We start from the raw sequence: 26521 nt of genomic DNA on the forward strand, positions 1-26521 counted from the left end.
GTGCCTCACGGGAGACTGCTGAGTAAAATAAGGGCCCATGGTATTCGAGGCAAGGTACTAACATGGATTGACGATTGGCTGTCAGGCAGAAGGCAGAGAGTTGGGATAAAAGGTTGTTTTTAGGAATGGCAACCGGTGACGAGTGGTGTCCCGCAGGGCTCAGTGTTGGGGCCACAGCTGTTCTCTTTATATATTAACGATCTAGATGACGGGACTGGGGGCATTCTGGCTAAGTTTGCCGATGATACAAAGATAGGTGGAGGGGCAGGTAGTATGGAGGAGGTGGGGAGGCTGCAGAAAGATTGAGACAGTTTAGGAGAGTGGTCCAAGAAATGGCTGATGAAATTCAACGTGGGCAAGTGCGAGGTCTTGCACTTTGGAAAAAAGAATAGAGGCATGGACTATTTTCTAAACGGTGACAAAATTCATAATGCTGAAGTGCAAAGGGACTTGGGAGTCCTAGTCCAGGATTCTCTAAAGGTAAACTTGCAGGTTGAGTCCGTAATTAAGAAAGCAAATGTAATGTTGTCATTCATCTCAAGAGGCTTGGAATATAAAAGCAGGGATGAACTTCTGAAGCTTTATAAAGCATTAGTTAGGCCCCATTTAGAATACTGTGAGTAATTTTGGGCCCCACACCTCAGGAAGGACATACTGGCACTGGAGCGGGTCCAGCGGAGATTCACACGGTTGATCCCAGGAATGGTAGGCCTAACATACGATGAATGTCTGAGGATCCTGGGATTATATTCATTGGAGTTTAGGAGGTTGAGGGGAGATCTAATAGAAACTAACAAGATAATGAATGGCTTAGATACGGTGGATGTAGAGAAGTTGTTTCCATTAGCAGGGGAGACTAGGACCCGGGGGCACAGCCTTAGAATAAAAGGGAGTCACTTTAGAACAGAGATGAGGAGAAATTTCTTCAGCCAGAGAGTGGTGGGTCTGTGGAATTCATTGCCACAGAGGGCGGTGGAGGCCGGGACGTTGAGTGTCTTTAAGACAGAAGTTGATAAATTCTTGATTTCTCGAGGAATTAAGGGCTATGGAGAGAGAGCGGGTAAATGGAGTTGAAATCAGCCATGATTGAATGGTGGAGTGGACTCGATGGGCCGAATGGCCTTACTTCCGCTCCTATGTCTTATGGTCTTATGGCACAGTTTGTTTGAGGACTTTCAGTTGACTGTCTCAGGCAAACTAGTTCTAGTTGCTAAAAGTTGATCAGCGTGTCTCCTCCACACTATATCATCCTGAGTTTCAACTGTGTAGGAGATGATGGCAGGTATCCACTTCTCACTTGTGTTTTAGTTCCTTCCCAATACTTTCTGGAAAACGTAGCATTTAGCCTTGTTCTTAGGTTGCAAAAGCTGAATTTGCTATTTTTGCTCAACAATTTCCCTTGTCTCAGGTGACTTCAGCAAATCAAACGCTGTGCATAACTGACATTTTACCATGAGTAATGCTGAAGAACATTGGGCTGTTGAACGTGTTGTATTCCTGGATGCCATCTGCAATTGGTTTAGTCATTTAGACAATGATCCTAGCTCAAAAGTTACCTTCAATGAATGCTTTATTGTCTGAACAAGCCTTTCAGCCAACCCATTTGTGGCAGAATGATAAGGAGCGGATCGGATGTATTGGATTCCATTCTCCTTGAGATAATTTGTGAATTATTTCCAAATGAAATGTGGCTCATTGTCACTGATGAGTTGTTCAGGGTAACTGAATCACACCCAGCCTTTCTGGTGTTCTCTCCAAGGACATAGCCTTCATGATGGCAACTTCAGGCCATCTCATTTGCGTGTCTCCCACAATGAAAAACATTTGTCCTTCGAATGGTCAGGCATAATCGATATGAACTCTTCGCCATGGCTCTTCTGGTTCTAGAGGAGGCAGGTTTTGAGTCTTTACACAACCGAACACATGCCTGCTTTTCCTCGATTTTGCTATCCAGCCCTGTCCACCAAAAATAGCAATTTCCTTCATCGTTATTATCCCATAATGACCAACATGAAGCTGGTTTAGGACACGTTGCCTTAACAATGGTGGAATGATGACCCTCATTCGCCAGAGGGACAACCAGCTTGTACAGATAGTTCAAGTATTCGGGTAACATGTGGCTTCAATGCTGGGTTTGCTCCCATGATCTCACTACAAAGTACCATGTCCATAACTTCTGACAGGAGTGGATTATTTCTGATATACCTCCTAACACTCCTGTAACCGCAGGACAAGTTATCAACTTATTCGAAATAGAAAATATTACCACTCAGACTATTCATTCACGACTCATTCGGTCATCTAGAGAATTGGTTGTACCAAAAGAGTTGAACCCGGTACCTGATTCCCTGTCGGGAGGGAAGCCGTGTACCCCACGTCAGACACACGCAGCACCAACCAGCAACGCCGAGCATTGTGCCCCGAGGGTCTTGGCAGCTTGGCCAAGCATTCCCATGGAGATTTAATCCGATATTTTATCGTGTACGCATGTGCTGACAACAGCAATGCCCATCTCTGCATCCAGCTCACCACTAGAGATTGAATAGCGGTATGCGTCCCAAGTGTCATCAGTGGCCAATGATCCATTTGTAAGTAAATTTCCTTCCATATAGATATTAGTAAAAAAAGTTTGATTCAGAAAATGATGCCTCGAGCTTCCTTCTCTATTTCGGTAGAGTTCATTTCTGCTTTGTCCAAGGATCCTGATGCAAACGCTATTGGCTTCTTTTCACCATTGGGCATCATGTGAGAAACCACTGCTCCCATCCCATAAAGTGATGCATTGCAAGCCAGTTGCAATGGTAACTACAGATCAAAGTATGTCAGGATTTCTGACTTTAGTAGTGCCTTTTTAGCTTGTATGAAGGCCATCTCACACTGATCCACCCATTTCCATTTCCTGTTTTGATACAATAAGTTATGTAAAGGCTTGAGAATAGTTGCTAGACTAGGGACAAACTTTCCGTCATAGTTTAATAAGCCAAGGTGCAGATACCTCAGTTATGGTTTTTACTTTTGAAGGCCCCCTTCTTGTACAACATGGATCCTTTTCCCCCTATTCGGATTTTTATTTGAGACACTTGGTTCTTGCTTTTTATAGTTCTTGTTTGGAACTTGTTTCTTTCCCCAACACACACGTTCGATGTGCCTCTTTTTACCACAATTCCTGCATTTTGCATCTTTGCACCTGCAGTCTGCTGCTATGTGCTCAGTTTTTGGATATTGGTGGCAATTTCAAACCTGTGTCTGTGTTCTGGTCTCAGCCACATTTTATGGATTTGAATGCTCAAACTTGATTATTGTGCATCCTTAGTTGCTAACTCCATAGAGATCGCAACTTCTAAAACCTTCTTCAGATTTTAGTTGCCTTCTGTTGAAAGCTTTTTTTGGATGGCTTTGCTTCTTAAACCACAAACAATTCTGTCTGTAAAGTTTTAGCACTTCCTCACTTTTTCCAAGCAAGGTACCCTGAGCTCAGGCTGTTTCCTTCCAAGTTTTGGAATCCGGCCATATCTAAGCTATTGTTGCAGGGTTCTTGCTACTCACAGTGCTCCCTGTGCTGTTCCAGATCTTTCTGGGCAGAGCACGTGGCAAGCTTCTTTTTGATGGTGCTTCCTCTGTAATCTAAGTTTAACTTTTAGTTCCTTCAATGGCTGCTCCCAATATTTGGCACCCCTCTATCACCAGTTTTATGGAGCAAAGTTTTTACCTTTTAATCCTTTTTGGATGTCTGCACACGGATTGGCGATTTTCTTTATTTTTACTTCTCCGTGAGTCTGCCAGTGTGGTTCCGACCTCCTCATCACTGGTTTTCCTTGTGGTAGTTTTAAAGGATGGGTTTGCCGACCACAAAGGTACAAACAAACAAGAGCTTTATTGGAAAGGTGTTTACTCCACAGGCTGTTAGAATAGACTGATGTGTTGGGTGTTCTGGATCACAACAGGTCACCAACACTGGAAGTGGTGCAACTCTATTTTATTATAAGGTTAACTATATTAACATACTTTAACTGTGGGTAAATGCTATACCAGCTTTAACTGTTGACCCTTGCCTAGTCCTAACCAGGTGATGCACTCAGCACATGGTGAATGTCTGTGCTGCAGGCTGTGAGTTCTGTGCTCCGAGCTGGCTGCTACTAGAATGCGCGGGAACTCTCCTGTCCCCTGTCTTTGTAGTGCGTGTGCTCTCACTGGTGATTGGCTGCGCTGTTGTGTATGCTGATTGGTCCCATTGCATGGCCATCAGTGTGTGTGTGTCTGCACCATAATATACGGGTGTATATTATGACATCCCCCCTTTTATATAAAGAACATGTGCCTGTGTGACAATAAATATCGTGTAGTGAATGTACCTGACTATGTGTGTGCGTGTTATTTACATGATTATGTACATGAGGCTAATCTATTTACACGGGAAGGTGTCTGGTGCAGAGAAATAGGGTGTCACACCAACAAAGAAATGAACATTATATACAAACTACTGGAACGATGAAACAGGATAACAGAACAGATCAAAGAGTCCAACATTGTAAAACTCATAAGTCAAGTCTCTGAGGTGGGTGATGAATTCTGGTTGACCGCCTCAAGGGTGGGTCAGGAGCCACCGGCTGAGGAACGGGCTGGGCCATGGCAGAGTGAGGAGGATGCAGAGTATTCGGAATCTCCACATAGTCCAGGTTGGGGACAACAGGAGGGCATGGCACCGGTGGAGGATCACGTAGCGAGCGTGGAATGAGACGAAGGGCACGCCGATTGCAGCGGCGAATGGAACCATCTGGCAGATGAACCAGGAACGAGTGGGGAGACACCTGCCGAAGAACCACAGTGGTTGCAAACCAGCCACCCTCCGGAAGATGGATGTGGACATTGTCATCCGGCGCCAGAGCAGGGAGATCAGTCGCCCGGGCGTCATGCACCGCCTTGTGTTGTGCACGAGACTGTTGCATCCGCTGAAGGACCGGAACGTGAATGGACGGCATCGTGGTCCTGAGGGTGCGACCCATGAGCAGCTGGGCTGGCGACAGGCCCGTGGAGAGTGGGGCCGAACGATAGGCCAGCAAGGCAAGGGAGAAGTCGGATCCTGCATCGGCAGCCTTGCAGAGGAGCCATTGGACGACGTGGATGCCCTTTTCCGCTTTGCCATTGGATTGGGAGTGCAGGGGACTGGATGTCACATGCACAAAGTTGTACCTCCTGGCAAAGTTGGACCATTCCTGGCTCGCGAAGCAGGGCCCATTGTCCGACATCACATAGTGAGTGGGATGCCATGATGAGCAAAGGTCTCCTTGCAGGCACGGATGACCGCCGATGGTGTGATGTCGTGCAGGCGTACGACCTCCGGGTAGTTCGAAAAATAGTCTAAAATCAGAACATAGTCCCTGCCGAGCGCATGGAACAGGTCTACGCCTACCTTAGACCAAGGGGACGTGACCAACTCATGTTGCTGTAGGGTCTCACGTGGTTGGGCTGTTCCGTGGGGGTCATAGCATGTGATGCATATGCAACGGGGGCCCATGATGAGGCCTCATCGCGTTGCAGGAGCACCGCCCCAATGTCGGATTGGCTGGCATCCGTTGAAATTTTTGTTTCCTTCGTGGGATCAAAAAATGCCAATACCGGGGCCGTGGTAAGCTTGATCTTAAGCTCCTCCCATTCGCGCTCGTGGGCGGGAAGCCATTGGATGTCTGTCGTCTTCCTGACCAGGTTCTGGAGAGCTGTGGTATGGGAGGTGAGGTTGGGGATGAACTTCCCCAGGAAGTTGACCATGCTCAAAAATCAGAGGACCGCCTTCTTATCCGCTGGCTTCTGCATGGCCGTGATGGCTGCCACCTTGTCCGCATCTGGCTGCATACCCAACCAGGAGATGTGGTCCCCTAGGAACTTGAGTTCCGTCTGGCCGAAGGAACATTTGGCTCTGTGTATGTGTGTGTGTGTGTGTGTGTGCACCATAATATACTGGTGTATATTATGACATAGACTGCCCGTTTGCTCAAGCAAAAGACAGATGACATCATCAGTACATCACGTGATCAGACTCTTAAAGTGACCTTGCTCCAACTGGGAAGAAACCTGAATTCACAACAGCGTATTTCCCATGTTATTTCAGAGTTGTGACAGATATTTTCTCAGAAGGGAGACTAATATCCTGTTCTTGAACAGACTTGTGATTAAAGTTAAGAATTATTGAGGGTATAAAGAAGTATTTGATAAGATTTGAATTACTCCATGGAAGGACATGAAGGAAACTGAAAATTAATGACCAAACCATTACAGTGTGAGGCAACTGGAGGTCAGCAAGTGCAATAGAAGGGAAGGGCCATAGCTCGAGCTATGAACCGTGGTTGTCTTCAATACTTCTCTAAACTCCAATCTGGCAGGGAGATAATACAAGCTTTCCTTCTCCGCAAGAGGAAATATTTCAGCCTCATGTGAAATCCCATCTAGCCAGCCTGGATAAGAGATGACAAAAATCATCGAACTGGATAAAACAAATTTGATGAGCAAGACTGGGATTGGTATTCAGGACCTTCTGGCTGGAAGCCAGATACTTGAGTTACTGCTGCATCTGCTAAGAACCTTTGTAATTTAGGAGCGGAATGATTTGTAGTAATCCTTATCTTGTTAATAGGAGTTATATTTCTGTACAAATTTCAAATTTCATATTGAGCTCCTTCATAATCACCAGCACTTTGTAAAATCTTCTTTGTAGTCCACCGTTTTGCTGGACCAGAAGAGATTGTGCACAACCTGGATTACTGTGACATTTTGATCGTTGGGGATGAACTAAATTCTGAAGAGGAATGCCTGGAACTGGAGTCAATTGAGCTGCATGGGAAACATCTCGAATTCACAAATTCCACAGCTGGAATGTCCGTTTATGGTAATTTCATTTTCTTTCATGCAGAGTAATAATAACGCACCCATTTGATTGTAATGCAAATTGAATGTGTGCCTCCATCATTCAGGTTGACTGCAATGCTTGTTGACTTGATACAGTGATCCAATTACCCCCAAGTTGCTGGATTGAAAATATGCCGATAAAGATAGCAAATTTCTAGCTTTTCACTTTGTAATAAATCACTTATCTGTAAAGACCGAGAAGAAATCTGAATCAAACTATATGAAAATGTAATTGGATTGTAGCCAAAATTGCAACCTTTATACAACAGTAGGTTCTATTTCCTGTTACAATGAAGAAAAATCTGTGTTATCCTAATTACCCAAAGGATTGCATCATTTTAGAACTGAAGGGTTAGTTCTTTTGAAGAACATTGTATGAAATATTATAGAATATGTGGCACTCTTCAAATTGAATATTATTATTTTTTAACAAGAGCTATTTTGAGAAATATTATTGGGCTTTTCCATGAACAATGATTATTCACATTACTGATACGTCTTCCACATGATGGTGGTGTCTTCTTGTGCTCATTAGGTGTGGACAGCATGGCAAACTATGAACATGTTCTTCGCAAACTCCGTTACCGTAACTGGGAGACTGCATCCGTTTTTGGTCGAAGGTTTAGGCTGACATGCTCGGAACTCAATGGACGCTACACGAGCAATGAATTCAATTTAGAGGTGAGAAAAAGACAAATGGAGTGTAGACATCGAGACAGCTGATGTATTAAGGTCACGTAGAAAGACTGCTCAATACATGAATGCTGCGTGTAATTTACTTGGTGAACAGTAATGCACTTAGACTGTCACCGGGACAGAACTGTGAAAATTGATTTAATTTGACAGGATGATTATTGACCACCTTGGTTTCGTTTGTCTAGGTGAACGTTCTGCACATCATTAATCTTATGGACCATGTTAATCATGCGGTGGTTCAACCCCAGTTCCTGCAGTCAATCCATCACTCGCTGCCCGATCTTCCAGGTCACAACCTTAATGCTGCTCATAACTCAGGTAGTAAAACTGTTTCCCTAAACAAAGAAACAAAGAGCAGTGACTGTCATTAAGTTGAAAGATATGGAAATATTCATATTTAAAAGCTTATAAAAAGATCTTCTGTTGTTGAATTTTACAACACCATGAACAACGCACTAGGGATAATTAACTAGACTAATTGCCATTTTAGAATTGGATTTGGACCATTTGAGGTTCTGATAATCAGATCCAAGTTGTTTGTGCAGAAATAAGGGAAAGTCTGCGTGCCATGGAAACTTGGACACTTACATCTCCAGTGCCAGAGGGAAGCTAGATCAATTAACCCCAAGGCTACAGCAGCCTTTAAAACATTTGCAAACCTAAGACTTTGAAACCAACCCTTTCAACTGAGGAAATCTTTGTTTCCTTTTCACTTGTTCGTCCTGTTTTAATTCTATGGGGGCGATCCATCAGCCTCGTCACGCCTGACCCGGGACGCGACGAGGCAGGTACATCACGGGAGAGGCGTCTCACAAGATTTACAGGCCTCGTCAGACCTCGTGAAATCTCATTCGATCTCACGAGACATCGCAATCTGGATCCCGCCCATCGTGGTCGAGATCCATATTCACAGATTCAAGTGAGGAGTTAGTCTTACTTGCATACGTCTACGCCCGATTTACCCAGCGCCCAGGATCGAACGGTCTCGCCTCAGAGTCCCTGAGCGGGTGCCGTTTAGCAATGGTTTCCACAATCATAGACCAGGCGTACCAGCACTTGATGGAGTCTCAGGCAATCGGGGGGCCCCTGGGTGGTTGGGCTCTGGGCAGGGTAGTCCTTGGCACCCCAATGACACCCAGGCACCATGGCATTCCCCGGCTTATACTCTGGCAGTGCCATGCAGGTGCCACCCTAGCAATGCCAAGGTGCCCAAGTGGTACTGTCAGGCTGGCAGGAGGACTGCCAGACTGGCAGTGCCCAAGTGGCATCTTTACCATGCCAGGGATCAGGATTGGGGATCCCCTGCCCTTATGATGTTGGGTGTGGGGGCCTCTAATTGGTGAGTTGGGGTGGGTCTGTAGGCCAAGGTGGGGAGGGGGAGGGGGGGGGGTCTAGAGATCGGGGCGCCATCTCTTCCTGCACTGACGAACGGAGCTGATTAGCGTAGGAAATGGGACAAAATGCGGCCTCAGTGGGGCAGTCCACGCCGAGGCCCATAAATTAAGCAGAGTTCCGTTTAACAGCAGGTACGTTCTCAGTGCTGCCAAAGCCAGGAAACACCTGGTCAAACGTGCCCGACAAGGAACTGTTCCGTAAATCGCACCATCCTGAATTTAGAGTTTGTAAATGATGTGTTTTTTTTTAACACTGTTGCCTAATTGTTGAATGAACCCTTACTCTGATCACACACATGTAACCTGGATGAGTAATGTGAAATATAGGGCGCGATTCCCCCCAAAACTTCCCAGTTAATTTGCGGCAGGTTTTTCAGGGAGTTTACCACTGGCTCTGCCGGCGAATTCCCCACTGCTACTCAATGACACAGTCACTTTTTTGTGCCCTGCGGAGTTTCTCACCAGTTTAGCCCACACTTAGGGCAGGATTCGGTTGCGGTGCCTGCCCGCCGACAGGAAGATCCCGCCCGAGGTCAATGGACCTTTCCATTGTCCGTGTCGCGACCATGACGATCTTTCGGTAGGCGGGGCGGGAGAATCCAGCCATTAGAATTTTTTTTTAGCACTGGGGGGCTGATCTCAGAGACCAGGCCGCCATTTTGAAATGGTTCCCCGATCTCTAAGTGAGCGTGTGGGTCCCCCAGATATCCCAGCCATTGGCAATGTCATCCCCCACACACATGGACACTACCCCACACACCCCAAGTGAGGACAAGGAATATGGGTTCCCTGGGGGGCCCCTTCTTCAGGCCCCCCAAGTTCCCTTATAGCACCCCCTCCCTTCCAGGACCCCACCCATTATCCCTCCAACCTCCCAGAGGCCCTTACCTACCTGCCCTGCACTCCCCCACCCTTCAAACCCCCCTCATCTATCCTCATTTCATAGGCACGGGCCTCTCGCCCCCTGGCCTTTGGCCTTGCCACCCTAGCATCAAGGCACCCATGCACTGCCATCCTGGCACCCAGACAGTGCTCCTGAAAGCTTGGCAGTGCCATCTTTCTCCAATTGCCCGGGAAACCTCCCAAGTACTGTTCCGTCTGGTCCACTTTTGTGTGGGCCAGCATTGATTGGCACCTGGTTGCAGCCTCCCTGGGAAGGTCGAAAAATCTATGGAGGCCTGTAGATCCCGCGCAAGTAGGTCGTAAGTAGGTTTACGAGCTACTTCCTCGACCGTCATTCGGTCCCCCCCATTTGGGGTGGGGTTTTGATTCCGATGTCTTGCAGGACTCCGAAGAATCTTGCGAGGCATGGAGGGTGTTGGGAGGTCCACTGCAAGCCTCTCCCGGCATTCTCCGGCTAATCTGTGTTCGCCCTTGAGCGCAACAAGCCGGAGAATCGTGCCCAGTGTCAAATGATTGAGAACATGGGGTTATACTTCATACATGGGTGGGGAGGGGGAAGATTTCAGCCCCTCGCTGCCAATATCACAAGGTTCACCCCGCAAAGGGTGGGAATGTCATTTAAATGACTTATATTAAATTTCAAAATTATTAACAGCCTCACCGCCACATGATCCCCCTCACTCAATATTCGGTGAGGTTTGCAATAACTTTTTTAAAATGTGCATGAGTAAAGGGTATCCATCTCGGGGCACAAAGATAAGTATAGCCCTTGGGGGGGGGGGGGGGGGAAAGGAATGCCCCGACAGTGCCCTGCCACCCACCCCCTGGCACTGCCCCTGGCACAGATTGGCACAGTGCTGACCAGGTAGTGCCCCCGTGCCGGGGGCAGTGCCCGGGGCTGGCTCCGATGGGAGCCCCATAGTGGGGGAGGGGTGTTTCCATTTATGTGTGGTATGGGGTTGACGGAGAGTGAGCAGTGAGGGGGAATCTCTCAGGCATACGGAGGAGCATCAATTGACAAGGGGGGAAAGGCCGGCGATAACTCCGCAGTGGTTGCGGTGGAGGGGCCCCGATAATTGTCAGGGGGGAGATGCCAATACCTCCATGGCAGATGTTCACGGTGCTCTTTTTGGGCCCCAATCTTTTTGGAGCCTGTATCTAGCTCTTATCAGCCCCCCACCCCCCCCCCCCCCCTCCCCAGAGTGATAATGTAAACCATACCCACTCATTTTGTTTCTTTAAATTAGCTCAGGATGCGCAGAGAAAACTGACCTGTGCAAGTGGAGAGCTACATGCCGGTTTTCAGTCTGAGCCTGACGCTTTTAAATAAAGTAAGACTCCACCCATGGATTTTGAAGTACTATGGCCAACAAGAACAAAAGCTTCAATACTTTTACGCCAAAGCACTAGGTTTATATATCCACTTTCCTTTTCAGAAAATAATTTGTGTCCAAAGCATTCATGGACCATCTTCTGTCAGAAATTCAGCAGATTTAACACCCAAATAGACTTACAGGAAAATTGTAGCCAAAAGTGCACAAGTTGTTGTAGAAATCAGCTTCAAAGTGGATATGTGGGAAAGTCAAATCAATGTGAATTGTTCCATTCAGGGTGCAAGTCAGCATTTTCTGAAAGGGAAAATTACACCTAATTCTGCTAACATTCTGTTATATAGGGACATGTTTAAAAGCAGCCAGTTTAGGTTGGAAAATAAATTTGAAATATTTCTCTGGGACGAGTATTTTAGCATTTCACGAAATTACGCTCCATTGAAGTAATATTGTTGCATTTTAATTCCCAGTCACCTAATTTATTTTATCTCCTTCATGCCCTCTCTGAGCTCATCTTGATCATTAGATCCTGCTCCCTCAACCCTATTTGCAATAAACTACTGACCAATCAACTCTCCTTCCTGCTTCTCATGTTAGCTGATAAAGTTTTTTAAAATAAATTTAGAGCACCCAATTATTTTTTGTTTTCCAATTCAGGGGCAATTTAGCGTGCCAATCCACCTAACCAGCACATCTTTGGGTTGTGACGGTGAAACCCACGCAGACATGGGGAGAATGTGCAAACTCCACACGGACAGTGACCTAGGGCCGGGATTCAAACCCGGGTCCTCAGCGTCGCAGTCCCAGTGCTATCCACTGCGCCACATGCCGTCCCGTTTTGCTGATGAAGTTATTGTTTCCCTCGCTCCTTCATTTCAAGTCAAATGTTATCACATCTGCCCTCAAAAGCAACAACCCTTGACGCCTCTGTCCTTCAAAACATATAGCCATAGAATTCCGACAGTGAAGAAGGAGGCCATTCAGCCCATCGAGCCTGTACCACCTCTCTGAAAGAACACTCTACCCAGGTCCACTCCCCTATCCTTTCCCAATTACCCCGTGCATTGATCCTGGTTAATCTACCAACCTGCACATCTTTGGAAAGTGGGAGGAAACCGGAGGAAACCCACAAAGACACAGGGAGAACATGCAAACTCCATACAGACAGTCACCCAAGGCCGGAATCGAACCCATGTCCCTAGGGCAGTGAGGATGCAGTGCTGACAACTGTGTCACCGTGCCGCCCTTCTTCAAACTTCTCTGTCCACTCCAGCATCCTTCGATGTGTTGTCATTTCCCAAATCCATGCCCACTTTTCACACAAGTCCATGTTTGAATCCACCCAATCATCTTCCACTCCTGCCAAAGAATTTAAATGGTTATCATAAAGTCATAGAATTTCAGAATAAGAAGTGCCCCAATAGATGATAGAGATGAGAAGGAACTTCTTCTCTCAAAGGGTCATTAATCTTTGAATTCTCTATCTCAAAGAGCAGTGAAAATTGGATCATTGAATATATTCAAGGCTGACTAGCAGATTTTTGATCTACAAGGGGGTCGATTATGGGAGTTATGGAGAGCAAGCAGGAAAGTGAAGTTGAGGCTTCATTAGGTCAGTTATGGGCTGGAATTCTTCTTCGTTGGGATTCTCTTTTCCCGCTGGCAGCACAGTCCCGCTGTGGGTTTCCTGGCGGCATGGGGAAATCCCATTGACAAGCGATGGAAAGAGATAATCCCGGCGCCAGTGAGTGGTGTGCCGCTGAGAAACACATGGCTGCGGTCCCGGAGAATCCTGCCGAAGAACTCACAGAATAGCATTGCTAGTTCAAAGGGACAAATAGCCTATTCCTGCTTCTGTTTCTTATATTCTTAGGCTTTGTGTCTGTAGCTGTGATAAACTATCTCGCCTTTTCATTCTTGACCTTTCTGCAGCCTTTGACCAAGCCATCCCTGCAACACAACAATGAGCGAGCTTGTAATTGCATTGGCATCTTTGACCCATCCCACCAAGAGACTGTGCCAGAACCAACCAAGTGGAGCATTTGACTGCTCCTTCCCAACCCTCTTCCCCTCCTCCTCTTATTCAAATCCCCATCTGTGCCTGCCCTGCCCCAAACCCCTGACACATTTCATCCCCGTCTGCCCATTTTCTCTTCCTCATTCTATGCTGACTCCCTTACTCCTCTCCAAATTTTGCTCTCCTTTGCTTCTCCCTTCTCCTTCTTTCCTTCCTTCCTGATATTTAGCACGGTTCCCCGCATACAATGACTTTTATCAAGTTACGTTGCGGAGAACATTGAAACCGCTGGCTTTGCGCTGGGGTGATATTCATTTGCTACCAATATAAATGTTCTGATAGATAACTTAAATATCCGCCAAAAAAAAGACTGGCAATGCTTTTCACAACCTCAGGACATGAGGATATCCCAAAGTGCTTTTCAGCTATTTAAGTATGTTTCTTAAAGTATAGTTACTATTGTAACATTTCAATCACATTCCCATACTCGTATGATGTTCTCATTCACTTCTGAATGCACATGGTACTTCTCCCTGCTTACATTCTCATGCATGCACTACCCTCACTGTTGCACAGCACACATTTTTAAAAAATGAGGATTTAATATAATTACTTATTCTAGATGACCTGAGCCAGACACAAGGAAAAAGAATGGAACATTTTCAAACTTTGGAGCATTGATTACAATAGCTAGTTCTTTCCAGAACTGAAAGATCTCTTTCTGGCCAAGATCAGGCAGCCACAGAGTTGAGTTTAAGTTGGGATTGTTGAGGTTCAGCACCTATTTATTCAACTGAATTGTGCTAACAGAAATGGCAGAAGTGAACAATACCCTGTCACATCGCATTGATGTAGAAGCTGCTTGCTACCTAAAGAGGCAAAGCATGTACAGTAGATCACTATTCATACTTGCACCATTGCAGCATTTACCAAATACAAAATTTGTGGAATATGTAGGGACTCTGGTGGATATAAAAGGTTGATTTAGGATTGTAGGTTGCAAAACTAACAATGATCTAATTTTATAATTACCCAACTTATTTTAAATGTTAGCACCACAATGCACTTTTGTGCAATTTTTCATTGTGTGCATTTTGATGGATTTTCAGTCAGACTAACACAGATTTTTGAATTGCTCCATTATAACAAACGTTGTTTCTTCTTAAAGATTGTGGCTCCTTCTTCAATTAAATGCAAAAACTGGTTCCTGCTTGCAGGCAAGTACAAAATCTTAAATCCTTATCTTCTTTGATTCTGATTTCTTTTTCAGTTATCCCCAGTGCTGCCACTATTGTCATTGTAGTGTGCATTAGTTTCCTAGTCTTTATCATTGTTCTGGGGGTCTTCAGAATTCGAGCAGCCCACCAGCGCACCAACCGGGAAAATGAGAGTGGGAAAGAAAATGAAATGGATTGGGATGACTCTGCTCTGACCATTACTGTTAACCCAATGGAGGTGAGTAATGTGAGATGTTAGGTTAACCGCTATTACAACATGTTTTGACTGAAGAAAGCGGACAACATTGCAACTTTAAAGACCGGGGAGAAGCACTGATCTCCATTTATCTCAGGCAAGGTGCGAGGATAATGGAAGACTTTATAGAAGATATCTCATTGTACATTGCTGATTGTTTCTGCGATATTTTGAGGATTTCCTGAGGAAATGAATAGACAATCCAGTTGTAAAGTAAGAATACAACTGAATCTAAAACAGTGAATCCAAACAATCCAAGGAATTACACAAGATAGCTCAATAGCAATATAATGGTAAACTATTGGAATAAAGTAATATTAATACTGCTATAAAAAACAAAATGATTGTTACAACTGATAACAGCCATGAAAATAGCAGGGTTGTTGTGGTGGGTGACTTTAATTTCCCCCATATTGACTGGGACTCCCTTGGTGCCAGAGGTTTGGATGGAGAACAATTTGTTAGGTCTGTTCAAGATGTTTTTTTTTGAAACAGTGGGCGGGATTCTCCGACCCCCCGCCGGGTCGGAGAATCGCTGGGGGGGGGGCGGCGTAAATCCCGCCCCCGCCGAATTCTCCGAAGGGTGAAAAGTCGCCCCACCCACCTCGGAGAATGGCAGGGGCGGGCGCGAGGCAATGGACTCCGGGGCTGCCCATATTCTCCCGGCCGGATGGGCCAAAGTCAGGGTCCCGTCGGCGTAAATCAAAACACTTTTTTAACGGCGTCAACCAGTGCTGATGGTTGACGCCGTCCAGCATGGAGGTAGGTCACGGCCTGGGGGGTGGCCGCAGGAGAAGTGATGGCGTGGCCGCAGTCTGTGTGTGTGGGGGAGAGGTGTGTGTGGGTATATGCGTGGTGGAGGGGGGGGGGGGTGGGCTTCGGGGGAGTGCCGGGGAAGGGGGGGTGAGTGCCGGCGAGGGGGACGGGGGGGATGAGTGCCGGGGACGGGGGGCTGAGTGCCGGGAGGGGGTGATGAGTGCCGGGTACGGGGGGATGAGTGCCGGGTACGGGGGGATGAGTGCCGGGTACGGGGGGATGAGTGCCAGGTATAGGTGGATGAGTGCCGGGGAGGGGGGGGATGAGTGCCGGGGAGGAGGGGATGAGAGCCGGGTACGGGGGGGTGAGTGCCGGGGACGCGGGGGTGAGTGCCGGGTACGGGGGTTGAGTGCCGGGGACAGGGGGTGCGAGTGCAAGGGAGGTTGTCCGCCTGGCCGGGTGCCATCCTCCAACAGTCGCGCCCATGCAGCCCATGCCACCTGGCTAGGGGAGGGGGAGTACGGGCAATGATGACCTGTCGTCGTTTCCACCCCACCACCCCCCCCCCCCCCGGCAGGCTTTCATGTTTTCTGGTCAGCCAGCGATGTTGCCGCAGCAGCCGCTATTCTCCATGTTGCCCTGGAGGAGGAGGAGGAGTGTGCCAGAGAGGCGGCGCAGGCTGCCGCAGAGGAGCATGCCGCAGAGGGGCAGGCGGCAGCCGCCCAGGCTGGAGGGACACCCGCCCGACAGGACGAGGAGGAGGAGGAGCAGGGGGAGCACGTAGTGGAGGAGGAACACGAGGAGGGGGAGGTGGACGTCGCAGCGTCACGGCAACGGAGGCACCCGAGGAGGCCCCATGTGTACCGGCCCCGGCTGTCGTACCAGGACCTCACGGACCGGGAATGCAGGAGGAGACTCCGGATGAGCCGGGAAATCGTGGCACACATCTGCCACCTGCTTGCACACCTGGCACGCGTGGTACTGGGGGGGTTGACCCTCTCCCCGTGTCCGTCAAGGTTACGGTGGCCTTGAACCTTTATGCCACGGGGTCATTCCAGACGCCAGGTGGGGTCCTGTCCGGCATCTCGCAGACATCGGAGCACGGGTGCATCCGGGCAGTGACAGATGCGTTATATGCCATTGCGGACCGCTACATCCGCTTCCCTGTGGACCGGGCCAGCCAGGATGCCCGGGCCGTGGGCTTCTCTGCCGTGGCTGGGTTTCCCATGGTCCAGGGCGCGATTGATGGGACGCATGTCGCCGTGAGGCCAGCTGCAGATACCAGGGCCGTGTTCACCAATAGGATGGGGACCTATTCCATGAACATCCAGGTGGTCTGCGATCACCGCATGATTATCCTGCACGTCTGCGCCCGGTACCCGGGAAGTGTACATGACTCATACGTGTTGTCGCGGTCTTACATCCCCGGCATGTACGAGGGACGCCACCGCCGGCTGAGGGGCTGGTTGCTGGGCGACAGGGGTTACCCGTTGCAGTTGTAGCTGATGACGCCTATGCGGAGGCCACAGAATGACGCAGAGAACAGCTACAATGATGCCCATGCAGCGACAAGGGGAGTGATAGAGAGGTGCTTTGGCGTGCTCAAAATGCGTTTCAGATGCCTGGACCTCGCTGGGGGCGCCCTCCAGTATCGGTCAGATAGGGTCGGCCGCATCATTGTGGTGTGCTGCGTCCTGCGCAATATAGCCCAGCAGAGGGGCGATGTTCCGGAGGCAGAGGAGGGGGGAGTGGGGGAGCAGCAGAAAGAGGCGCAGTCCTCCCCAGATGAGGGGGATGGGGGCAATGGTCAGGGCAGACGGGCTAGACATGGGCGGGTGGCTCTCCACCGTTACCGGCTGAGCCAGCGGGCACGGGACAGGCTGATAGCCGCCCGCTTCACTGACTAGGGGGCGTGGGAATCGGCGAGTATGGCCACATACTGCACACCATGGCAACACCCTCACACCCTCACCACCTCCCCCCCCCCCCCCCCCCCCCCCCCCAACCACACCAACCCCATCCGCATGCACACCGCCTCTCCATTGCAGATCCACCTGCGGCACGACGGCCGGGCTCTCACGGGCGCCGGTGGAAGCGTGTCTATTGCAGGCCATGGAGGATGATGACAACCCGCCCTGCGATGAGCTCCTGGCTCCACATCGTCGGACGATATCTGACCCATGGCCACAGTACCACCATCCACCCGGACCATCCCTGCATGCGGCTGTGACACTGCAGCGCACGGTCCCGTCCTCTGCCCGGGGGGATGGTGGGCAGACTCACCTGAGACCGACGTAGCTGTTTAGCACAGGGCTAAATCGCTGGCTTTGAAAGCAGATCAAGGCAGTCCAACAGCACGGTTCGATTCCCGTAACAGCCTCCCCGAACAGGCGCCGGAATGTGGCGACTAGGGGCTTTTCACAGTAACTTCATTTGAAGCCTACTTGTGACAATAAGCGATTTTCATTTCATTAATTTCATAAGAACACCCCTCACACACGCACACTGGCGTTCAACGTACATGACACCCCCACACGCTTCGGACAGAGCACAAAGGCAGCTTCTGCAGGTGTTAAAGTGATTTTAATAACAAACAGTGCATACACATGCCCGAGCCCCTAAAACACGTCTGTGCCCTGCACCCGTCCCAACTTACTCAGTGTCTAATTGTTCGGCCTTACGGGCCCTTTGACTACGTCTACGTGGTTCCCCAGACGGTACAGCAGAACTGGAGGTGGACTCCTGCGATTCCTGCCCTCTGACTCGGGATCCCTTTGGCGGCTGTTTCCTGGGGAGTCCTGGCCTAGATGGGCATGGCTGTGGCCCAGGCGACTGGGATGGCGAGCTGCCAGCCTGTCCTGCCCATTGCCCACCCGATGCACCTGGGACAGAAGGGGGGGAGTCCGAGGTGTCGCGGTGTACCGGGACCTCCCCTACAGGGGGACCCGGGACGGGGGCCAGCAACTCCTCCTCCCTCGGGGTGCCCAATGGCCCCCAGGACTCTACATGGGTCGGGGGTGCGAACGGACAGGCCATCCAACGCCCCTCCGACACCTGGCGCTGCCAGTCCTGGAGGCCCGTGTTGGTATTGACAAGGGTCTGCAGGTTTGCAGCCATGGAGCTCAGCGAGTTGACCATCCCTGTCTGTGACTGTGCGACGCCGGCCAGCACATGGGCAATGGCGCCGATTCCATCAGCGATGGCCTGCAGAGACTGGGCCATGGCCTGCAGAGACTGGGCCACGGCCTGCTGAGACTGGGCCATGGCCTGCTGAGACTGGGCTATTGCCTGCTGAGACTGGGCCATGGCATTGAGCGCCTCTGCCATCTGCCGCTGGCGCTGGCTCTTGGCCTCCTGTGAGAGGGCAGCCATGTCCTGGGCCACAGACGCCGCCTGCACAGAAAGCCCCAGGCCTCGCATACTACTCCTCATGTCTGACACCATCGCACACATTGCCTCCACCGCGGACGCCACCCGTGCAGTGTCGGCCTGGGTGGCATGCATGACCGGCACCACTCCCAGCTCCTGGACGCGGGTGCACTCCTCCACCTGCGACTGCAGCCGCTGCAAGCCGGCCGTCACCCTCTTCGCTCGTCCCAGGTTCGGTGGTTGCATCGAGGCTATGGGTGGGTGTGATAACTCCAGGAACCCGGGATCCATCTGGGCGGCAGATGTTCGCTTGCGCCAGGATGCCCTCTGACCTCCCGGCCCCTCTGCTGCTCCTACCTCCACCTGCTGTACCTGTACGGTTGTGTTGTGCGCACCAGTGAGTGTACCAGACGCCGCATCACTAAAGTGCCCAACCGAGGTGAGTGTCTCTGCGATGGTGGAGGGTGTTGGTGACAGCAGTGGCGTTGTGTCATGCGCATCGTCCGACTCTGAGTCCATGGTATTTTGGGGTGGCGGTTCGTCTCCACCCATCCACTCTGTGTCACTGTCCTGTATTTCGGTTTCCTGGGTAAGGGTCTCCTGGGTAGGGGTGTCCTGGGTAGGGGTCTCCTGGGTAGGGGTCTCCTGGGTAGGGGTGTCCTGGGTAGGGGTCTCCTGGGTAGGGGTGTCCTGGGTAGGGGTGTTTTGGGTAGGGGTGTCCTGGGTAGGGGTCTCCTGGGTAGGGGTGTCCTGGGTAGGGGCCTCCTGGGTAGGGGCCTCCTGGGTAGTGGTCTCCTGGGTAGTGGTGTCCTGGGTAGTGGTGTCCTAGGTAGGGGTGTCCTGGGTAGGGGTGTCCTGGGTAGTGGTGTTGTGGGTAGGGCTGTCCTAGGTAGGGCTGTCCTGGGTAGTGGTTTCGTGGCTCGGCTGCGAGGGGGCCTGTGGCTGCCCCCCTCGTCGCTGGGTGGCACACGCCTGCGTCGCCCGAGACGGGGGCGTCATCTCCCTATTGCTCCAGGTCTCTCCATCCCCCGTGGTCACCCTGGGGCATCCTGCGGGCATCGCGTGCCAGAGGGTCCGGGTCTCTCCGTCACCCGTGGTCGCCCTGGGGCATCCTGCAGGCATCGCGTGCCAGAGGATCCAGGTCTATCCGTATCCCGTGGTCGCCCTGTGGCATCCTGCGGGCGGTTGGCATCTGCGGGGATGGATGCCTCGACGTTTGCTCCTGCGATACACAATGAAGCATGCATGGTTAGACAAGCAGGCGGTGATCAGGTGATATGGGGGAGGGGGGATTTGGGGGAGGGGGGATATGGGGGAGGGGGGATATGGGGGATATGGTGGAGGGCGATATGGGGGAGGGGGGATATGGGGAGGGGGGATATGGGGAGGGGGGATATGGGGGATATGGGGAGGGGGATATGGGGGAGGGGGGATATGGGGGAGGCGGGATATGGGGGAAAAGGGGGAGGGGAATATGGGGGAGGGGGGATATGGGGAGGGGGATATGGGGAGGGGGAGAGGGGATACGGGGGTGGGGGGATATGTGGAGGGGGGATATGGGGAGGGGGGATATGGGGGCGGGCTGTTGGTGGCTCACTTGCTGGTGGGCCCCCGACCTCTGCATCGGCAACCTCTCGGCCATCAGGTCCGCCAGCCAATTCCAGGGCCCTTTCCTCATGTACGGTGAGTGGCCTCTCATCAGCTGGGCCCCCTCCAGTCCTCTCATGCTCCCTGTTGTTGTGTGCGCGTTTCTCCTGTGGGGGGCGGGTGGGTGGAGGGGGTAAAAGGCAACAGTGTTAGACAAGTATATGAATGCATGCCATCGGTTGCGTGTATAGTGCAGTGGTTAAGGTTAGGGTTGGTTTCACTTGGGGGTGTGCCGCACATCGGGAAGGTCGTTCACCTTCTTGTGAAACTGGGTGCCGGTCCGTGGTGTCAGAGCCACAGCGCTGACGGCCTCTGCCACCTCCCTCCACAGACGCCAGCTGAGGCGTGGGGCGACCCTGCGGCCGTATCCGGGGTACAGGGACTCCCTCTTCTCCTCCACTGCATTCAGGAGCGCCTCAATGTCGCGGTCTTGGAACATCGGGGCTGCGCGGCGGGCGGCCATCTTGTCGGGTCTTCCAAGGTGGGGGGGCGCGTCTTTTGAGCCGTCACGCCATGCGGCATCAATGACGCCGCACGGTGTCACCGTCCACGTTGGTGACGCCATCACGAATGGCGTCACGCCGCTGCTAGCCCATTCGGGGCCGGAGAATTTGCGTTGTTTGGGGGGGCCCGACGCCAGAGTGATCCGCTCCGTTTTTGGCGCCGGGTCCCGGACACCGCACCAGTTTTCGGAGAATCCCGCCCAGTGTGTTGATAGACCAGCCAGGGAGAGGGGCCTTACTGGACTCAGTATTGGGGAATGAGCCTGGCCAGGTGACCAAAGTTCAGCAGGGGAACATTTTGGGAATAGTGATCATAACTCCATAAATTTTCAAATACTCATGGAGAAGGACAAGAGTGGTCCTCGAGGTGAGGGTGCTAAATTGGGGGAAAGTTAACTACAACAGAATTCGGCAAGAGCTGGAGAATGGGATTGGGAGCAGCTGTTTGAGGGTAAATCCACATTTGATATGTGGGCGTCTTTTGAAGACCAGTTGATTCGATTGCAGGACAGGCATGTACCTGCGAAAATGTAGGACAAAGTGTCAGGATTAGGGAACCATGGATGACAAGGGAAAGTGCGCAATTAGTCAAAAAGAAAAAGGAAGCATACTTAAGGTCTAGGCAACTAAAAACAGACTAAAAGCTTTTGAATAATAGAGGGAAAGTAGGAACAAACTCAAATGGGGAGTTAGGAGGGCTAAAAGAGGCCATGAAATGTCATTGGCAAGCAGGGTCAAGGAAAATCCCAAGGCCTTTTATACATAAATAAGGAGCACAAGGGTAGCTAGGGAAAGAGTATGCCCACTCAAGGACAAAGGAGGGAAGTTATCCGTGGAGTCAGAGGAAATGGGTGAGATCCTTAATGAGTACTTTGCATTGGTATTCACCAAGGAGAAGGACATGACGGATGTTGAGGTTAGGGATGGGTGTGTGAATACCCTAGGACATGTCAGCATAATGAAGGAGGAAGTGTTGGATAGCTTAAAACGCATTAAGATAGACAAGTCCCCTGAGCCGGATGGGATATATTCCAGGTTACTGTGGGGGGAAAGAGAGGAAATACCTGGGGCCTTAACAGATATCTTTGCATCATCTTTGACCACAGGCGTGATTCCAGAGGTCTGGAGAATAGCCAATGTTGTCCCTTTGTTCAAGAAGGGAAGCAGGGATAATCCAGGTAATTATAGGCCAGTGAACCTGCTGTCAGTGGTGGAGAATCTGTCGGAGAAGATACTGAGGACAGGATTTATTCACATTTGGAAACATATGGACTTGTTAGTGATAGGCAACATGGTTTTGTGCGGGAAGGTCTTACCAACTTGATAATAATAATAATCTTTCTTAATGTCACAAGTAGACTTAAATTAATACTGCAATGAAGTTACTGTGAAAAGTTTTTTTGAGGAGTGCCAAAATTAATTGAGAAGAGAAAGGCTATGGATGTCATCTACATGGACTTCAGGAAGGCGTTTGACAAGGTTCCTCATGGCAGACTGGTACAAGAGGCAAAGTCGCATGGGATTAGGGGTGTGCTAGCGAGATGAATAAAGAACTGGCTTGGCATCAGGAGATAGAGGGTAACAGTGGAAGGGAGTTTTTCGGAATGGAAACCTGTAACTAATGGTTTTCCACAGGGATCAGTGCTGGGACCACTGTTGTTTGTAATATATATAAATCAAGTGGAGGAAAATGTAGGTAGTCTGATTAGCAAGTTTGCAGATGGCATTAAGATGGATGGAGTTGCAGATAGTGAAGGGGATAGTCACATAATACAGCAGAATGTTGATAGATTGAAGAGTTGGGCAGAGCAATGGCAGATGAGGGGGCAGCATGGTGGCACAGTGGTTAGCATTGCTGCATCACGGTGCCGAGGTTCGTGTTCAATCCCAGCTCTGGGTCACTGTCCATGTGGAGTTTGCACAATTTCCCTGTGTTTGTGTGGGTTTTGCCCCCACAACCCAAAGATGTGCAAATTGTCCGCACTAAATTGCCCCTTAATTGGAAAAAATGAATTGGGTACTCTAAATTTAAAGAAAAAAAGAAATGGCAGATGAAGTTCAATGCAGACAAATGCAAGGTGATTCATTTTGGAAGGTCAAATTCAGATATGAATTATACAATAAATGGCAGAACCCTTAGGAGCATTGGAATACAGAGGGATCTGGGCATTCAGGTTCATAGTTCCATGAAAGTGGCAATGCAGGTGGATAAGGCCATCAAGAAGGCATATGGCATGCCTACCTTCACAGGCCGGGGCATTGAGTATAAGAGTTGGCAGGTCGTGTTACAGTTGTATAAAACTTTAGCTAGGCCACGTTTGGAATATTGCATACAGTTCTGGGCGCCACACTACCAGAAGGGCATGGATGCTTTGGAGAGAGTGTAAAGAAGGTTTACCAGGATGTTGCCTGATCTAGAGGGTGTTAGCTTTGAGGAGAGGTTGAATAAACTCAGATTGTTTTCGTTGGAAAGACGGAGGCTGAGGGAGACCTGATTGAGGTTTACAAAACTCCGAGAGATATAGACAGGATGAATGGTCAGAAGCTTTTTCCCAGGATGGAAGTATGAATTACAAGGGGCACAGGTTCAAGGTGAGAGGGGGAAAGTTTAGGAGAGATGTGCGGGGAATATTTTTCACGCAAAGGGTGGTGGGTGTCTGGAACGCGTTGCAGTGGAGGTGGTTGAGGCAGACATGATAGCAACATTTAAGGTGCATCTTGATAGACACGTGAATGGGCGGGAATGGAGGGATACAGATGGTTTGGGCAATAAGTAGTAGGTTCAAATAAGGAATCTGGATCGGCGCAGGCTTGGTGGGCCAAAGGGCCTGTTCCTGTGCTGTAATGTTCTTAACTAACTGTAAATTTGTGAACTGGATATTAATATGTACCTGAGGCATAGAACAGTGACAACATATTATAAAGCATGGACAAAAATTACTTTATTTATCCAAATGCTATATCTTCTCTGTTTCCAAAGTGGACTAAATGATGCCAGTGATGTCAAGGGAACAGGTGATTCCATACACTGCCGTATTTCACAAATAGCTAGAAGGAACAGAAAGGAAAGTAACTGATTGTCAATAGCAAAAACAGTTCATTCTGGGTCCTGTGTTTAGTCCAGTTTGTTGGTTGATGAGATTGGGCATGGTGACTGATGTTGTGCTTGTGCAAGATTTTCCAACTTCATTTGTTGTGATGCCATTTGTTTCATGTATTTTGGTTGCTCTCTTATTAATTCCTCTTGGATCCTGGGCACCTGCATGACAACTTGCTGGATTTTGAAACGTCATTGCTTTAGAAAGCAAATGAAGCTGGAGATCAGATTTATCTCCTGCTCCATAGTATTCTTCTCCTCAGGAACATTATCTTCTTCATCACTGTTGTCACTAGCTACAGACATAGGGGTGTAAATCTGCCTCCGTTATCTCTGATGCTTTACTTGTTGCACAGCTGGAGCATTATCCTTACAATTTAACAATGCCACAATGTCTTCCTTGCCTACCTTGTAGGTCAATGATTATGTAATTTTGCATTAACTCGGCATAACCCAAGAGATGAACTGTTTTTACCTTGGTTTCACTCACATTAAAGCCCTCAAAATTTTCCAGTGTCTTCGTCATTAAGTAGGACATGACCTATGCCACGCATTCTGCAAAATTCTCCCAGTGACACTGTCCTATGCATTTGCCAAACACCAAAGAGCAAAATCAATATTGAAAGCCTTCTTAAAAGCATCGGCACACAAGTACTGCAGCTGTTCGTAAGACAATGCAAAACACTGTTCATCTACTGGTTTTTCATTGATCTAATAATTCCATGGTCCACTGGCTGAATTGAAGGTGCGCAAGTGGGAGGTAAATATGTAGGTTACTACTATGACCGCGGTGGCTTATGGGCACCAGTTTGTGCGCCTCCGCCTCAAACAGGCACAGCCCAGCTTGTTGGGTGCAACTGGCTGCATCACCGACTGCTGCAGACTAGTTCCGATGGTTTGGCATAGGTGCTGGGGAAATACCCCGAGGTGTTCCAACCCAGATTGGGAAGGATAAAAAGGGCCGTGCCCACATACTGGTCAACCGGAAACCCCGCCTCAATATTTCCGGGCACGCCCAGTTCCCTATGCCTTGCTCAAGAAGTTGGAAACAGAGCTCAGTCAGTTGGAATCCTTGGGCATCGTCAGGCCCGTCCATTTCGCTCAATGGGCAATGTTGGTGGTTCAGGTCGTGAAGCCGGACAAAATGGTTTGTTTATGCGGGACTGCAAGTTAATGGTGAGAACGGTTTTGCTGTTGGACCACTACTCCATGCCCTGCATTGAGTATCTCTGCGTGAAGCTCATGGGCGGCATTAATTCACGAAGCTCGAGGTGAACCTTGCCTATTTGCAGCTTGAGTTGGGTTCTGCCTCTCACAAGCATGTCACCATCAACATACACCGGGCCCTATATGAGTTTACACGGCTACCTTTTGAAGTGTCCACCTCCTGTGTTATGTTTCAACATGTGATGGAGGACATCCTGAGAGGTTCCTGTCATGATATCCATATTAATATATCATGGTGCAGTCACACACACACTGATGGGCAGATCGATGGACCAATCAACACACACGCAACATCACAGCCAATCACCAGTGAGAGCACACGCATTATAAAACAGGGAACACTACAGTTCCCGCTCATTCCACCAGGAGATAGCTCAGAGCACAGAGCTCACAGTGTGCCACTCAGACATACACCATGTGCTGAGTGCCTCTCTAAGATAGTGCTAGGGCTGGGTCCACAGGTTAACTGGTGAAGTACAAACCACAGCCATAAGTTAACAGTTGTTATTGTACAGAATAATAAAACAGAGTTGTACCATCTACAACCGTGTTGGTTTGTTTGTATAGCGGAACACCCAACACGACAGTTCCCACGTGTAGCTAGTCATTTAGATGGTGTGCTGGTCATGGGGGCCTCTGAGCAAGAGCACTTGGATAACCTGGAGGCTGTGTTGAAGCGGTTTGCTGAAGCTGGTGTCCACCTGTGGAGTGCGAAGTTCATATTTCATGCAAGGGAGGTATTTACCCTGGCTATCGGATGGATCTCCACCCCATCACGGAGAAGGTGCGCACCATCCACCAGGCCCCCGCCCCAACGCATGGCTCGGAGCTTCGATCATTCCTCAGTCTTGTTAATTATTATGGAAAGTTCCTTTCAAATTTGGCAACTACGTCGGCTCCCTTGCACCTCCTTCTCAAAAAGTACCACAAGCTGGCCACAGGAAGCAGCTTTTCGGCTGGTAAAAGGACAGTTGTCGTCTTCCTGGTTGCTCACCCATTACAATCCCTCCAAGTCCTTGCTCATCACATGCAATGGTTCCCCCAATGTTATTGGGGGCATCCTGTCCCACCGAATGGAGGACAGAAGGGAACGCTTCCCGTACGTTGGCTGCAGCAGAAAAAAAGTATGCACCGTGGTGTTCACCGGGAACCGTTTCATCAGAATGTCTATGGCTGCCATTTTAAACTCGGTTCAGATCATAAACCTT

The 26521-nt window shown here is 49.6% G+C and overlaps 1 protein-coding gene across 1 annotated transcript in view; it reads left to right on the forward strand.

Annotated features, from left to right (window-relative positions):
- clstn2a (calsyntenin 2a) overlaps nt 1–26521 on the forward strand; it is a 1020747-nt gene that overhangs the window by 987801 nt on the left and 6425 nt on the right. The window contains exons 14-17 of the mRNA XM_072474574.1: nt 6710–6880; nt 7436–7581; nt 7782–7914; nt 14512–14696. Coding sequence (XP_072330675.1) covers nt 6710–6880; nt 7436–7581; nt 7782–7914; nt 14512–14696 — 635 coding nt within the window. The remainder of the gene's footprint in view (nt 1–6709; nt 6881–7435; nt 7582–7781; nt 7915–14511; nt 14697–26521) is intronic.

This window comes from Scyliorhinus torazame, chromosome 14 (genome assembly GCF_047496885.1).
Source record: "Scyliorhinus torazame isolate Kashiwa2021f chromosome 14, sScyTor2.1, whole genome shotgun sequence".
Taxonomy (NCBI): domain Eukaryota; kingdom Metazoa; phylum Chordata; class Chondrichthyes; order Carcharhiniformes; family Scyliorhinidae; genus Scyliorhinus; species Scyliorhinus torazame.